General features: G+C 37.7%; 1 protein-coding gene across 1 annotated transcript in view; it reads right to left on the reverse strand.

Moving 5' to 3' along the window:
- Positions 1–830: 830 nt before the first annotated feature.
- pde6a (phosphodiesterase 6A, cGMP-specific, rod, alpha) overlaps positions 831–15,637 on the reverse strand; it is a 16,885-nt gene continuing 2,078 nt past the window's right edge. The window contains exons 2-23 of the mRNA XM_016573923.1: positions 13,602–13,754; positions 13,234–13,323; positions 13,013–13,153; positions 12,822–12,896; positions 12,640–12,704; positions 11,701–11,767; positions 11,435–11,482; positions 11,155–11,304; positions 10,504–10,647; positions 10,221–10,286; positions 9,989–10,135; positions 8,024–8,131; positions 7,328–7,437; positions 6,573–6,660; positions 6,313–6,413; positions 6,098–6,205; positions 5,858–5,921; positions 5,211–5,285; positions 3,924–4,007; positions 2,679–2,847; positions 1,129–1,219; positions 831–1,097 (exon numbers count right to left, since the gene is read on the reverse strand). Of these exons, the coding sequence (XP_016429409.1) occupies positions 1,170–1,219; positions 2,679–2,847; positions 3,924–4,007; positions 5,211–5,285; positions 5,858–5,921; positions 6,098–6,205; positions 6,313–6,413; positions 6,573–6,660; positions 7,328–7,437; positions 8,024–8,131; positions 9,989–10,135; positions 10,221–10,286; positions 10,504–10,647; positions 11,155–11,304; positions 11,435–11,482; positions 11,701–11,767; positions 12,640–12,704; positions 12,822–12,896; positions 13,013–13,153; positions 13,234–13,323; positions 13,602–13,754 (2,103 nt within the window). The 3' untranslated portion in view covers positions 831–1,097; positions 1,129–1,169. The remainder of the gene's footprint in view (positions 1,098–1,128; positions 1,220–2,678; positions 2,848–3,923; positions 4,008–5,210; positions 5,286–5,857; positions 5,922–6,097; positions 6,206–6,312; positions 6,414–6,572; positions 6,661–7,327; positions 7,438–8,023; positions 8,132–9,988; positions 10,136–10,220; positions 10,287–10,503; positions 10,648–11,154; positions 11,305–11,434; positions 11,483–11,700; positions 11,768–12,639; positions 12,705–12,821; positions 12,897–13,012; positions 13,154–13,233; positions 13,324–13,601; positions 13,755–15,637) is intronic.

The following is a 15,637-nucleotide window of genomic DNA, read 5'->3' on the forward strand; positions in this document are numbered from 1 at the left end:
ACGCTATTCTTGGAACAAGTGCTGAATAGCAACTTGAGAAAGGATTTTGAAAAAACCCAGCAGAATTAAGTCCGTCACTTTTTTTTTCACTTGTTCCAAATGACATTCCGCATTGCATAAACAGAATAGTTCAGCCGGAAACCCTCTGATTGGTTGCCGCATTGAAATGGCAGCCAATGGCAAGTGGCATTCTGTGCTGTATCCATGGAGAGTGCCTACATTTTTAGATGGTGAAGCTAATTGTGGCGGTTCCTTTCACTGAGGGTATGCAGCAGAACATGCTGAATGAGAGCACTGTTAACGCAGCCATTCGGAGAGCTGGTGGCAATTTGCCGCTCTGCTGGTTTGTGATTCAGATGTCAGAATAATCATTCCCTACGGCACTGTGTGTGTGTGTGTGTGTGTGTGTGAGAGGGATGCACATCTATCTGAGTAGGTGTGTGTATTTGCGGTCACGTCAGAGCTTATTTTGGCTTTTGCAGTGGTTGCAGATTTTCTCGACTCCACCTCTTTGCTGTAAGAGTGAGGTAAATGTAGCAGAAGACGTGACATCATAGCCATTGACGTGCAGTGACTGCGTCTGTGACATGACGTAAATGCTAGCATTGATCCCGCCTCTTTTTGCTGTCCTGCCAATCGGCTCTCTTCCTTCTGAGTCGATAAGGCCAACGCCCCCTAGGTGTTATCCAATGCTTTTGTAAGACTGTTATAGCACTAGCACACACACACGTGCAACCACGCGCACTGCATCCTCGGGGCAGAAGTCTTATTTTGCACAGCAACACGGTTACAAAAACTTTTAAAAAAAATGACAATGTTAAGCTCAGAAATTCCTCATTTGATATTTATTTATACATTTCTACATATAAATATTGAAAACACGTAATGTGGACTTTCCAACTGTATTCACACTATACTCTCATGTATATTTATTTAGTATGTAAGAATGCTCTATTCTGTATTTTCAGCCATAGTCACTACAGTATAACTTTACAAAACCTGATGTCACCACTGAGACATTGCAGTAGTCGGTTACTTACACTAAAAGGTTTTCTTTACCTATAAACTCGTGACTAGTGTAAATTGTAACAGGACATCCTGTGGAGAGAAATAATAAAAGCAGTCCACTGTCATACATTCTCATTGTCTGTTTTTATGCAGTTTGACGTCTAGAAAATGACACAGGTCTTGGACTGAGATGTGGGCTGGACTGCGTTTCCTGTGAGGAAAGAGAATTTGGTTATGGAAAAGAATAAATGACATGTCAATTGTTTGTAAAAATGCATCCTTAATCGAACAGTTCATAAATGAAAGAAACAATCTTTATTTATTGTTTAGAAAATTCTTCACAAAAATGGTTCCAAAACCATATGAGCTTTTTCTTTTGTGAAATACAAATGGTGAAATTTTGAAAAATGTTCATGCTCGTCTTTTTAGTAGGCAAAAGGACAAACAAGCTAATAATGAAAAAAAGGTGCCACAAAAGTAGTCCATATGAAGTCATACAATAATTTTGTGCAAGTTTAATATGTGCATATGTTATCCAAAAAAATTAGCAATTTTGCTGAAAATGTACTTACCCTCAAGCAATCCAAGATGTAGATGAGTTTTCATTGAAACAAATTTGGAGAAATGTAGCATTATATCACTTGCTCACCAGCGGATCCTCTGTAGTGAATGGGTGCCGTCAGAATGAGAGTCCAAACAGCTGATAAAAACATCACAATAATCCACAAGTAATCCACACCACTCCAGTCCATCAGTTAATGTCTTGTGAAGTGAAAAGCTGCATGTTTGTAAGAAACAAATCCATAATAAAGGCATTTTAACTTTAAACTTTTGTTTCTGGCCAAAATAATCCATAATAACGCTTCCTCCAGTGAAAAAGTCAATTTCTTGTTGTTCTCTCACATCAAAATACTCTGACATATTTGTTTATACTGTTTTTGTTTGTAAATGGTGCTTGATCTGTGCATATTTCTCTCCTGATTTAGAACAAACAACTTTACCATGGATAGAAGACTCATATTTTAGCCAGAAGCAGCAGTTCAACAAACACGCAGCTTTTCACTTCACAAGACATTAACTGATGGACTGGAGTGGTGTGGATTACTTGTGGATTATTGTGATGTTTTTATCAGCTGTTTGGACTCTCATTCTGACGGCACCCATTCACTGCAGAGCATCCATTGCTGAGCAAGTGATGCAATGCTACATTTCTCCAAATCTGTTCTGATGAAGAAACAAACTTGTATGGCTGTTATTTCCTGTATAGTGTTATTTCCTGAGAATCTTGTCCTCCTCAGTAGACATGGACTTTTATGATTCTATTGTTTCATTATGCGGCCACTTTATGTAAAAGAGCAGCATAAACATTCTTCAAAACATCATTTGTGTTCCAAATTTTAGGGTGAACTATTTCTTTATGAGACAGTGAGACACCGTTTGAGTCACTATCTACTAGGGCTGTGTATCACCAGCAAAGTCACGATACGATACGTATCACGATACATGACTGCACTGAATTTCACCTCAGCAGAATTAAACGTTGTAAAATTGTAAACAAATTAAGCGCGGTCCACTGCTGCACACGTGTCACAGTATCGATACTCGTATCGTCAAATCTCTGTGACGATACATCGTCGTATCGATATTTTGAACACAGCACTACTATCTACCTTGTTTGCCAGCTGAGGCTGCAGCGTTTACTTCCTCTTTAGCTTTTTTGGCCTCCTCCAGCTTGGCTACCTTGGCCTCATGAATTTCCTTCAGAGCGTTCCACTCCTTCCTGTTGTTCAGCAGACGTTCTAGCATGGGCGTGATCTCTACGTGGAAGCGAGAGAACTCCTGCAAGAAGGATGAGGCGTGAGTAAAGAGGGAGTATCGTAGGCGAGTAAATAAGAATCTTCTAGGATGTTGTAATATTGCATTTTAATTTAAAAGATTTATGATATGGATAGTTAGTCCATAGTATGAATGGAGGTTTTTGTTCTTCGTCATTCATTTCTGGATGATAGCATTTGATGGCTTATTAAGTGCATAATTATTCAAATTATTACATTTAATGATTAAGTTAAATTAGAATATCAAGACACTACAGGGCTGTTTCCAATCAAATGTAATCAGTATCTGTAGATACTGCAGAGGTGGCACCGATGTTACATCTGAAGTGGCATTTAGATATATTTACAAAGAGTATTTAATGCAGCTCAGAGGTGGCATGAATGCATTTACACTGCGATCACAACTGCATAAGCAATACTATGAGATTAATGTTTTAAAAATAACATTTTGGTTATTAAAATATGAAATGATTTAAAAGATAAAATTATACTTTAAATATGAAACTAAAACCACCAGTAGGTGGCAGAGCAAATCCCTGTCTTAATGATTGAATCTCTGAATCTCTTATTCGATTCACTCTGAATCAAAGCAAGTGACTGTCTGCTGTTCTGCTTGAAACTATTTTCATTGACATTCTAACTGCATTCGATTAGGCAGTGAAACAATGCACTCTCAAGAAGTGTTTTTGTTTGATTTGTGCAAAGTTGTAGAAAATGCATATTGCTCCAACAACATTACATTCTTAACTAACATTCAGAAAATCAAGTTTTGAAATTTGTGAATGATTTGAATTGGTATAAAATAGAATCTTGTGTGAATCAGTTTCCCACCCAACCCTACTTGTGTGACTCTTCTTCACATCAAATTCTCTAATTCCAGCAGGCCTGCATTCTGACGTTCACAGTCAATAAAACTCAAGTATACAGACATCTGATCAAGACCAGCATTGTGCATTTATGCTGATGATTATGTATCTGCTTCCTGATGGACTCTCGTCTGGATCCTGTGAACATTTAGAGGTGTAGATCAATGAAGTCCCATATGTCGTTTTGTTTACTAATCGAAATGGAGGACCTCACCTTGTAAACGAAAGAACAGACGAAATCAATAAAACCACACTGCAGTTTGGGAAGTTCTTCAGCTTTGTTCCGGTCCATCATGGGCTGGAAAAGAAACAGCATGTACTTAATTCAGTATCAAAATGAAACCCCACAACCTACCGATTGCCAGGGCTGCGTAGATTACTTACAAATTGTAGTCTGATTACAAATTACATGATAAAAGTTGCAGTCACTAATGTAATCTAGATTACTAATTTTAAGTAATGTATTCTGACTACTTTTAGATTACTTTTGACCTAACATGTCTGTAGATTTGAGTGGGATTATTGATAAAAAGCAAAAATAAGTAAAATTATATTCCATTCTTTGTTATCAACATCATGAAATGCATCAAACATTACATTACTCCAGGGTTTAAAAACGGATAGTTCCGGTCCTTGATTCTGATTGGTTGAGCTGCGTTCGAAGCTGTTGTAAATTACTCTACAAACACACACCTTTGTTTACTTCTGTGTGTTGCTCGGAAACCACTTCGTTGGAACCACAACTGTTTCTGAGGAACTATGTTGTCTGGTGGAAGAATACTGTTTTTATTTATATCATTACACTTTATTTGCTCTGTTTTATTCTGTGAAACCTTACTACGTATATGGAATAACCGTTTTATAAAAGCAATAAGCCCCGTGAAGCCGTGGGTTACAGTGAATTTATAACAGCTAAGGGGGTTTTAGGGGGTTTTATAACAATGCCCCTTAGCTGTTATAAATTCACTGTAAACCATGGCTTCACGGGGTTTATTGCTTTATCATTAACTGCCATCGTGTGAATAACTTGAAATCATGTAATCCATAAAAAGTAACTGTAATCTGATTATGAGCATTTTATTGGAATCTGATTTCGTAATCCAGATTACATGTAATGATGGTGCGTACAAGTCATGTCGGATAGATCGTATTTACGAGTTGAACGCACATGAACGCCACCACAAAGTCGTTATTACGAGTGGGAAACGAGACTTGAACGCAGCATTAGTTACTACTCAGCACTTCAGTGGTGGTGAAGAGCCATGACCTAATGTAGAAATTTCGAAGACACTTTTCAAAAGTTGACATTACATTCCTGCATTTCCAATCACAGCTAAGGAAAATGGCGAGTTTGGGATCGGTCTGTTTGACTGGGCCATTGTGGCCGCTCTTTCTGATTCACTGCACCGCATAATAGGCAGTACATCACGACATGACCCATGGGAACTTTTCATTCTTATTCCCTTTCTCTCAGCCCCCTTCATTCCAGGCACTTTCTCACGATAGGCTGCTGCTCCAGCACTGTCCTCTCCAGGTCACCCTGCTCCCAGAATTCAGCAGCAACGGAGAGCGCCACCTAGAGGACATAGTCAGTAAGAAACTTAGATTAATGCTCTTTATAGATGCATTTGGGGAGATGTGAATATTGATTTTGTGTGTAACTAGATTTCAAATGAATTAACTGTGCATCAGAGACCATTAATGACATAGAAATCGCTACATAACAATTCCCACTGAGCCAGACCTGGCACATGTCCCATTTGCAACTATAAAATTTGGCTCCATCATTGTTCTTGGATCTACTTCCGTAAATATAATAACAACATTACCAAAAAAAAAAAAAAACATCTAAAAGAAGAATGTTTATTTTTTTTTAAATGCATGGCATCCGGCAGAATATAATCTCACACATGTGAGATGATCACATTGCCGTCTGCTGTGAAACGCATTTAATAATGAGTGTTAAACAATGAATGTAAACAACCCATCCATGGATACATTATCATATGAATGGGGTTTCAGACTCATTATGCCAGCGATTTCATTTTCCTATGCAATCACACCCTTGGCTGCCCTACATGTTTGAATACATTGTTGTAGTATCAGGCCTTGCGTGTGACACTGCATTATGCATTAGGAATATCTAACCTTGCTCTGAATCTCCCATGGCTTGGCAATGGCTGACAAATCACAGGCAGTCATCATCATAGCCCTGCAGTGAGGAAAACCAAAACACCACACTGTGAATTCATATTTATGAACCCTGAAAGGCACCAAATTCAAGCTGCTGCATATGACCTTTTGCAAGGATATAATGCAGGTTATTGAGCAAACAGCCATTATAGGTGACATTAGCTTTTTAACAGGCCATTTTCTCACAGCACTTACATGACAATCTCTTTCCGAGTTGTTTCGTACATCATGTATTTGGTCCAACTGTCCCAGCTCTCGTAGGTCTTGGACTGATCCACGATCTTTTGAAACATGGCCCTTTTCCTGTGGAGGCACATCATTATTAATTTCATGTTAATCACGCTTATGCAGCTCTGACTGCAAGACTAAAGCCAAGTACATCCCACACTGCAGAAAAATAAAATTCTCACTTGAAATACAAGGCCAAGTCTGTTGCGATGATAGCTATGTCCATCAAATGGATCACGGTTTCGTGCTGTCTTCGGTTCAGATTCTGGTAGATATTTAAGGCCTGGGAAAGCAATTTATTTCAGTGAGGAAACTGCTGGCTGTGAGTGAGGAGGCAGTTATTTATGGGCTTATCAACTAGATGCACATTCTCAACGGTCTGTAGAGTTCAAAAATGTAATGATGAAAGACACCCAGAAATGTAAATAATTGTCAGCATTACCTCATCTCTAAGCAGAGTTTTTCCAAACTCCAGATGGTGCCTCTCGAGAATGGAGGAACCATGCAGCTTTGCCAGTGGATTCCCAGACCTGGCAAAGTCATCACAGAAATGGAATCTTAAAACCTAGAACGTCACAGACTTTCGATAAAAATGAATGCAAATAGGCATAATGCAATGTGATATGCCAGTTTGCATACATTTAACAAATAATTCCAATGTAAATGTTGGCTCCTTAGATCTTTGATTGAACTGTATTTTGAATGCAAATAGAAATGTATCTTTGACCACTGAATTACATGATTATTTTACAGTAGGGCATGATAATTTATTAAAATATTTTTTTTCCAAAATGTCTAGGCTGCTTTTTTCGCATACTTCGAACATGCAATTTTGCTTGGGTAATTAAAAAGAAAATGCATATTAGGTCAGGATTTAAACCCCTGTCTGTTTGGATGCTAAACAAAAATGGTGCCACAAAACTTGTCTTACATCTATATAAAGATTACATTTAAATGCATTGATTTAGCAGACGTTAATTTAGCAGAATGTGTTTTTTTTAGTCACGTCTTATCCTGCATAGGAATCCATGCGACCCAGTGGTGCCCTCTCAAAAAATTGGTGCATGATACCCCTGGTAGTGGATGTTGGTGATATAAAATTTGAGAATGCCTCCACACTTTATTTCTGAATACTGTAATGCATACACATTTTTCTTTGGTAAGAGCAGTGAGACATTGACTTTAATGAGTGCATACTTCATCTGGTAGAGGTTGTTAGTGCCGCGGTGGTCAATATCATGACAGAGCCCAGCGGTCACCATCGCCATCGTCTCCAGGTCTGTGAAGTAGCGCTTCAGGTCACCTGTCTGAGACACATTAGAACAGGTTTAATAGGCTTCAAGGTGGAGGTTCTCTTGTAGAGCAAGAGGCTGACTAGTGAGGGCTCATTAGGCTCAGTGAAGCATGGGAGTAGTGCTGAGAAAAGCTCATTAGCTGCCTGGCCTGCGTTTCTTCCAGCCCTCCAACACTCCATCCTTCCTGATGTACAGCCAGCTCGCTGTGATTACACATGACTTAACCAGGAGCAGGTTTACACTCGGCTGATTAATTAGATGGGGCCGTCTGCCATGTGAGAGAATATGTGTTGGAAATGGGCCGTATCATTAAACATATTCCCTAAAAAAGGCCCACGATTCTTGCACCCACCAAACAGAGGGGCAAATTTATCAAATGCTCTGTTGCAAGGCTAACATGGCTGGTTGTTTATTTTTCTTGTTTGCAGGGTGAGAACAGTCAATGTATTCATAGCTAGGGCTTCACTGAGCAAGATGAGATCTTGTATCTGAAGGCAGGGCAGATCCGGAGAGGGGTTGAGATGAGATTTTTAGGCCCCCTTAACAGGGTGTAGAATTGTAATATTTGAAATGTCATTCTGTGAGGGTTTTCTCTTACCATGAGCAGTGTAAACATGGTCTGGCCCACGTTGAAGCCATGCCTCCAGTTGTGGTAGGTGATTTTCCTGTAACCTTTACTGACTGAGTACACAAAGCGCACCAGGGTCTAGAGAGAAATCAATTTCAGCTAAGTCTTACAAGGCACTGCAAATATTGTATTTACATTGTATGTACAGTGTGCAATAAAATGTGACCCTGGGCCACAAAACCAGTCATAAGGTGGGAGCTAAATATAAATACGCTTTCCATTGATGTATGGTTTGTTAGGATAGAACAGTATTTGGCAGAGATACAACTATTTGAAAATCTGGAATCTGAGAGTGCAAAACAATCAAAATACTGAGAAAATCACCTTTAAAGTTGTCCAAATGAAGTTCTTAGCAATGCATATTACCAATCAAAAATTAAGTTTCGATATATTTACGGTAGGAAATGTACAAAATATATTAATGGAACATGATCTTTACTTAATATCCTAATGATTTTTGGCATAAAAGAAAAATCGATCATTTTGACCCATACAATGTTTTTTTGGCTATTGCTATAAATAAACCGCAGCGACTTAAGACTGGTTTTGTGGTCCAGGGTCACAAATATTTTAAAAAAGAGTGCATTGAAACAGTATATTTTTTAGAAGACTGGTAGAAGTAATAGTGGTGCTTGGTAGGGTGAATGTACATAAATCATTGATGATAACTTTAAAAATTAAACTTGGGTGCATATCCCGACTTGCTCTGTTTGTGTTGTAGACATGAATTGTATCTCATTTTGAAAATGATAAAATTAGTAAAAAAAATAATTGAAGGAGGGGCTCAGGCCATCTAGAGACCAGGCCCAGATTCACGTAAATCTTCCTAAGGAAGTAATGTCATTGTTTATATTATCGCTGACTGGTGTTACTTCAGAGTATACATTATATTGACCAGGTCTCCCTGGAAGAAGAGATTGTGAAGTCTCAATGGGATTGCCTTGGCTAAACAAAAATAAAATAAAATATGCAACTTTTTCCACATACATAGAGTACAGTCCCGTAAAAGGATATATAGTATATAGCAAATCTCAACTACCTGATTTGTTTAATTTCATTGCAAAATGCAACTATATTGTTGTCCAGCTGTTTATATAAAATTGCATATCTAAGTATGTCCAACTATATCCGCATACATACAGTACACTTGCATAGGGCGATATATACTATATAGCATCTCTTAACTGCTTGATTTCTTGTATCGTCACAAAATATAAACTGTATTTTCACCCAGCTCTGAATGTGACGATAAAGCATGAAGATATTGGCCTGGTTTCACAGACAGGGCTTAGACTAAGCCAGTATTAGGCCATAGTTCAATTAGGACATTTAAGTATTTTTTATAAACGTGCTTTAGAAAAAAACATTACTGGTGTGCATTTTGAGACCAAATAAAGGCACTGATATATTTTAAGATCAGTCAGAGCAAGTTTTTTTCAGTTGAAACAGCTCAGACTTAGATTTTAGTCTGGGATTAGGCTTAAGCCTTGTCTGTGAAACCGGGGGATTAAGATATGAATTAAACTCAAGCTTTTTTTTTTGTTGCAAAGCTGCATTGAAACAAAGCATATTGTGAAAATAGCTATAAATTTGACTTGACTTGTCAATTTATCTTAAAACAGGTTGGAGGTTATCAATTATTACCAAGTATTATAAGTATTACAATGATTTTTAAGATCATTCTTTTCAGGTATTCAAATTTTTCTTAGGTTTTGATTTTAGAACAATCTTGAAAGAAAATTTTAAGAAATGTTTATTTGGAAATGAACATTAATGTGGCCTATTTTGTCTTATAGAGTAAGCAAACAATGTCCCAAATAAGCATCCACCCAGAACAACCCTAACCTCTTAAATTTCCTATAGAAAATATTAAAAATCTAGTTAGATATATGGTCAAAATATAGCAAAAGGATGTGAGCTGCCATTATCACTCACCTCACGTGGAATATGGAACTTGTCTACCACACCCAGTTCATAGTACATCTTGATGCCACACTTCACCAGGTCCAGCTCACTGAACTCAAAGTCACAGAAGTGAAACTCTAAGATCTCGGATTCCTCGGAGTCTGGCAGCGTGTCGAACTGTAGACAGCAACAGCACAGCTGAACACGCACATCTAGAAAACAACTCGACTCCAAACCATATGATTTTTTTGGTGCGTTTTACCAGAATATCCTCCAGCTCGTCCTCGTCACATTCGTCAGGTTCTTTCCCATACACCTCACGTGTGTTCTGAACAAAAAACATCAATTTTACAAGGCTGATATTCTATGTTCATACAACCCATTTTAATAAGACAATCAATCATATATGACAACACTGCTTCTCCACATATACTTCATACCGTACAAATACGATATCCTGCTATAACCAGCTTTACCAACGTAGTGTAGTTTATTTTAATTAGTGCACACTAGGGACTAAGCCCTGTCAAGTTGGAGAAACCCACCAAGACATTTTGAATCTCATCCTTCCTGCACTTGACGTGGTACATGACCATGTCCTGAAAGATGTCCTTGCGATTTTCCAGCTTGTTCATCTTGTCATACGTGTCTGTATTCAGCACTGACCAGCCCAGGAACTGAGTGAGCGACTGAAATAGATACAGATTCGGGTTTAGAATTACATTTACATTCAGGATGAGATTCAGGTTCAGATTCACTCCCGGTTTCAGATTCACAGAGATATAAGTCTGAATCTGACTAATATAACCAAACAACAGGACGATTAAAACACTCTGCTACACTCTAAAAAATGCTGGGTTAAATACAACCCAGTGCTGGGTTCGGATGGAAATGAATGGGAAAACTACAAAAAAAAAGCATCACTTCTCCACAGACTGTAGCACTAAGATAAAACGGAGACTTAAGTACAAAGTACTTTTTGGAGACTTTAGAGATTTGTCTTAGCAGTTTAGTTGAATCCAACCAACCCAGCATAATAGATTGAGAACACGGCAAACTTTCAAGGAGCAAAACACACTATGAAATGTTCTCAGTGATGAAATGTTCACAAATACATAATGCAGAGTCTGCTGATCTATCCATTACTATATATTTAGCTATGACACACTACTGGTCTATACCGTGGCCTCAAATACCTCCATTAGTGTTTCGTCCATGTCATCAAAAGGCTTTCCATCTTTCCTGTTATAGAATGTGGCCACGCCAACGATTTCCTCTTTCTTGTTTACGATGGGCAAAGAGAGTACATTCTTTACTGTCCATCCAGATTCATCCAGAGGCACTTTCTGGCAGGATAAAAACAAACTTCAATCAAAATACATTAAGTTTTGTAAATATACAAAAAGCTGAGGTATACAGCTTTCCTTTTTGGAACACTGTTAATTTAATTTCATTGATTATTAAAGCAGGGCTCACTTGAAATTCAAAGAACTCGTCTTCAGCGGCGTTCATGATGTTACAGATCTGTAAGACAGAGTGAAGAGAAAGCAGCAGTCACGCTCACTGAGAAGGAGCATTGCTTGCTGATTAATTACTGTTCACAAAATTACAATTCTCCATCATTTCAGTGTGGGAGCACATTCTATTTCCCCTTGCTGTGCACATGACAGGAGCATTATACACCATAATAGCTTCCAACTACTGTGGCGTCAAGAGAGGAGAATGGAGGTCTAGACTCTCACCAGGCCGTTCTCTGCAACGTAGGTGGGAAGCCCACTTACTAATGCCCAGTGGTCAGCTGTAGGGTTACTGTAACGACAATGCATATGCGTCTGACCAGAACAATCCAGCACTTTTCTTTAATAAATCCCATTTTTATTTTCTAGGTGGTACATTTTAAAAACACAGTCTCTTATGCAAATCAAGGCTGTATTAATTACAGTAAAAACAGTAATACTGTTAAATAATTTTAAAATGTAAAATAACTTATTTCTATTTGAATATATTTTAAATGTAGTTTATTCCTGTGGTGCAAAGCTGAATTTTCAGCATCATTACTCCAGTGTCACATGATCTCATTCGAATATGCTGATTTGATGCTTAAGAAACATTTATTATTATTACTACGATTGTTATAGTTAATCAGAGTTGTGCTGCTTAATATTTTGTAGAAACAGTGATGTGTGTTTTTATTCCCCCCAGGATGCTTTGATGAACAAAGTTCATAAGAACAGCATTTATTTGAAATAGAAATCTTTTGTGACATTATAAATGTCTTTACTGTCACTATTGATCAATTAAATGCACTCTTGCTGCATTGAAGCATTTAAAAATAAATTCTGAATGGTAGTGCCTCTATGTTAGGAATATGAAAATTTGTACTTATTTTATTTGTACTATAATTTGTACTCTAAAAGTAATTATTGCTCAGGCCTGGCTCAACAGGAGGGCTTAGATGAGCCCATCCATGAGTTTGACACACTCTTGCAAACACCCAGAACTGTCTGGCCCACCTTAGCATGGAGCCAGACATGCTATTTCTTGATACAGTATGTTTATAAGGTACAATAATTACAATGCATGTAGAATGATGCATGATAATGCACGTGGCAATACTGGGCTTAATTAAATGCCAAGTGGAAGCTCAAATTTAACAGGCAATATAAAATGCATTAACTTACGGAATGACTTTGATGTCCTCCTTTCCATGCAATATGTAATCAATCACTTTGTAGAAAATCACTTCCTGAAGCAGAATTAATACCGCAAGTCAAACATGTGACAGCATGTAAGAATTCATTCAGGGCAGTTTTGTGTTTCTCTGACATGATTAATATTCCTATTTATTCGGCGTATCACTCACTCTGCCATCAGGGGTCTTTGGTCCGCTGTAAGGGGGCACCTCTCCCATCAGTATGGGCCAAAGATCAAAGAACTCCTACAGAGAAATGAATAAAAATCGAATATTTCAATACTCTTGAACAGACAATTTACAAATAGTTTGAGCTACAAATCCAGCTGCATATTTCATGCAATGAATAAATAACCAGTCACTTTAGTTTTGGTCATGTCGAGGAGGCCCACAGAGTAGCGGTCGCAGTTGAGGAAGGCTCGGACTGTATAGAGGGCCTTGTGGAACTGTCGTTCAATGTCAGTCAGCTCCTCAAACACTTTGCTGGCAGACCAGAGCAACACCTGCAATGCAGATGTGAGGAAAAATGACAAGATCATGGAGTGGGTCAATGTCTTAAATCTCAATCTCACAGAAATCCCACCTGTCCTCTTCTGGTTTCACAGTTGTGCAGGTAGCTCAGGTGAAAAACTCGCAGCACAAGATTGGCGAAGTTGAGATATTTCTTCAGCGTCTACAAGACAGAGAGTTCGATTTAATTCAACAGAGCGTTTCATCTGTTCTGTAGAAGTCGGTTTAATCGGAATGCTTTAATATTCAGTGAAACTGCACTTGTTACATTCACTGGGGATTCGAGATTAAAAGTATGTTTGGGGAGCACAATGCATATAATTAATCTTTCTGGTATTGTTTACATTTCAAATTGGCATCCTCACCGAGACTCCGACTTATTGTTGAGTATAAACCCAAAGCATACTCGCTATCACAGAGGATGATATAAGTGAATGCTACCTCTTCATCCTGAGCGGTGAAATGAGGAGCGCCAATCTTGTTGACCGCCATCATGACGGCCACCATGTCCTTGCCGTTCATGATGGGAGTCGCGAGCAAGTTCTTGGTCTCGTACTCCGTGAGGGTGTCCACAAATTCACTGAAGTGGCTGTCCTGGAGAGTGAAGCGCATTTGAATTTACTGTAACATGGTAAAACATCACTGATACACACAATTAAATGGCTTAATTTAGCTTTTAAAAAAAAGGTTTGCTTATTTTGGGCTGCGTTGAAAGTCCTTTACCTAATTTGGTGTTCCTAGTTTATGCACCTCAGTTTTTGAAGGAAAAAAAACATTATTTGTGGATAATTTTGGCAATACAGGTGCATCTCAATAAATTAGAATGTTGTGGAAAAGTTCAGTAATTCAACTCAAATTGTGAAACTCGTGTATTAAATAAATTCAATGCACACAGACTGAAGTAGTTTAAGTCTTTGGTTCTTTTAATTGTGATGATTTTGACTCACATTTAACAAAAACCCACCAAGGCATTAGCAAAGATCACTGAGGATCAATCAGTTCCATAAAGAAATACAAAACGTGCTAAATGAAAGAAAACACATAGCTAAAAAGATTGAATCCAATATTTGGTAATAATACAGCATGAAAAAAAAAATAAAAGCAATTTTTGATTGGGAACAACACAAGTGTGTCAAGGTGGGGAAGTTGTTATACCCTGTGTGAACAAAGTCAATAGATTTTAGTCAAATGCAATAAAATTAACTAGCAACTTTGGGGGAAAAGAAAATTCTCTCCAGGTCAAAATGACCAGAGCACAAAATTATTTTTTTGCTGAGTTGTAATACCTAGTAAAACACCATTAACACGTTATACAATAATTTATATGCATTAACATTAACTACTTTACAGTGCTCTTGTTAAATGTCATATGCACTTCCTGTAGTAATAGCAGCAAGTTATGCACAATTATATGCAACTAGCCACAAACCAAACCCTAATCCTAATGTTATTAATATTACAGTACTGAAATATATAATCACACAGTAACAAGGACATCTTAAAATAAAGTGTAACCCAATATTCAATAATCTTTGTTCATGTTAAAATACCATTGCTAGTCCATGTTAACTGGTGTAGTTAACTAATGATATGAAATGTTTTTAATTAAACATTTGACAACACTTTATTTTAGTCTCCTTCATGCACATTCTATATATTTACTATAATAATAATAATAATAACAACAGTAAATTATGCATAATTATATGCAACTAACCCTAAACCAAACCTATTGATTATTAATACTGTAACTAGGAAAAACTCAACTGTAACCAAATATATTTTTTTTTCTCTATGTGTCAATATCAGACATACATTTCTGGATAATATGACTGATATTATTGAATTTCTTTCATTTCAGGTGCCTCTGAAACATTATAAATTCTTCATATTCTGTTCCACGTCAACACTAGAAAGGGAGCGTGAAATGTAAGCAGTGATATTCTGCTGATTTGTGGAACACGGCGTTAGACACTGACCTTTAGATTTAATCCAGGATTGCTCTAATTCAGCTCAGATTAAAGACTTTAACCGAACACACTGCGGGAGAGCGCTGACCTGCGCTAATGCAGCACTAGTCTTGCATATTAACAACAGAGCTCCAGTGCCGTGCACAGAAAATGAGAGGAGATCTCACTCTCAGAATGTTCAAAATCGCTCACTTGTTTTGTTTAGGAAGCGGGCAACACTCGCAAATACAAACAGTATATCTGTGGATGTTTGTGGTCAGTCAGCAGTCTGTCAGACATCTGAAACTGAGATAGAAAGCTGTCGCCACACCTCTGGGGTTTCAAACAGACCCGCTTGGTATTTCGGTCACATAACGCAAAGATTGAAAAATCCCTTTTTTTTAAAAAGTGATTATGACTACAGAGAAAAGCATATTGCTGTCTGAGAAGCAGTGAAGCACACTGTGTGCCAAAAAAAAAAAAAAAAAAAAAAAAAAAATATATATATATATATATAATGATTGTTAT

This window comes from Sinocyclocheilus rhinocerous, unplaced genomic scaffold (assembly GCF_001515625.1).
Source record: "Sinocyclocheilus rhinocerous isolate Xijiao unplaced genomic scaffold, SAMN03320098_v1.1 scaffold892, whole genome shotgun sequence".
In the NCBI taxonomy this organism is placed as follows: domain Eukaryota; kingdom Metazoa; phylum Chordata; class Actinopteri; order Cypriniformes; family Cyprinidae; genus Sinocyclocheilus; species Sinocyclocheilus rhinocerous.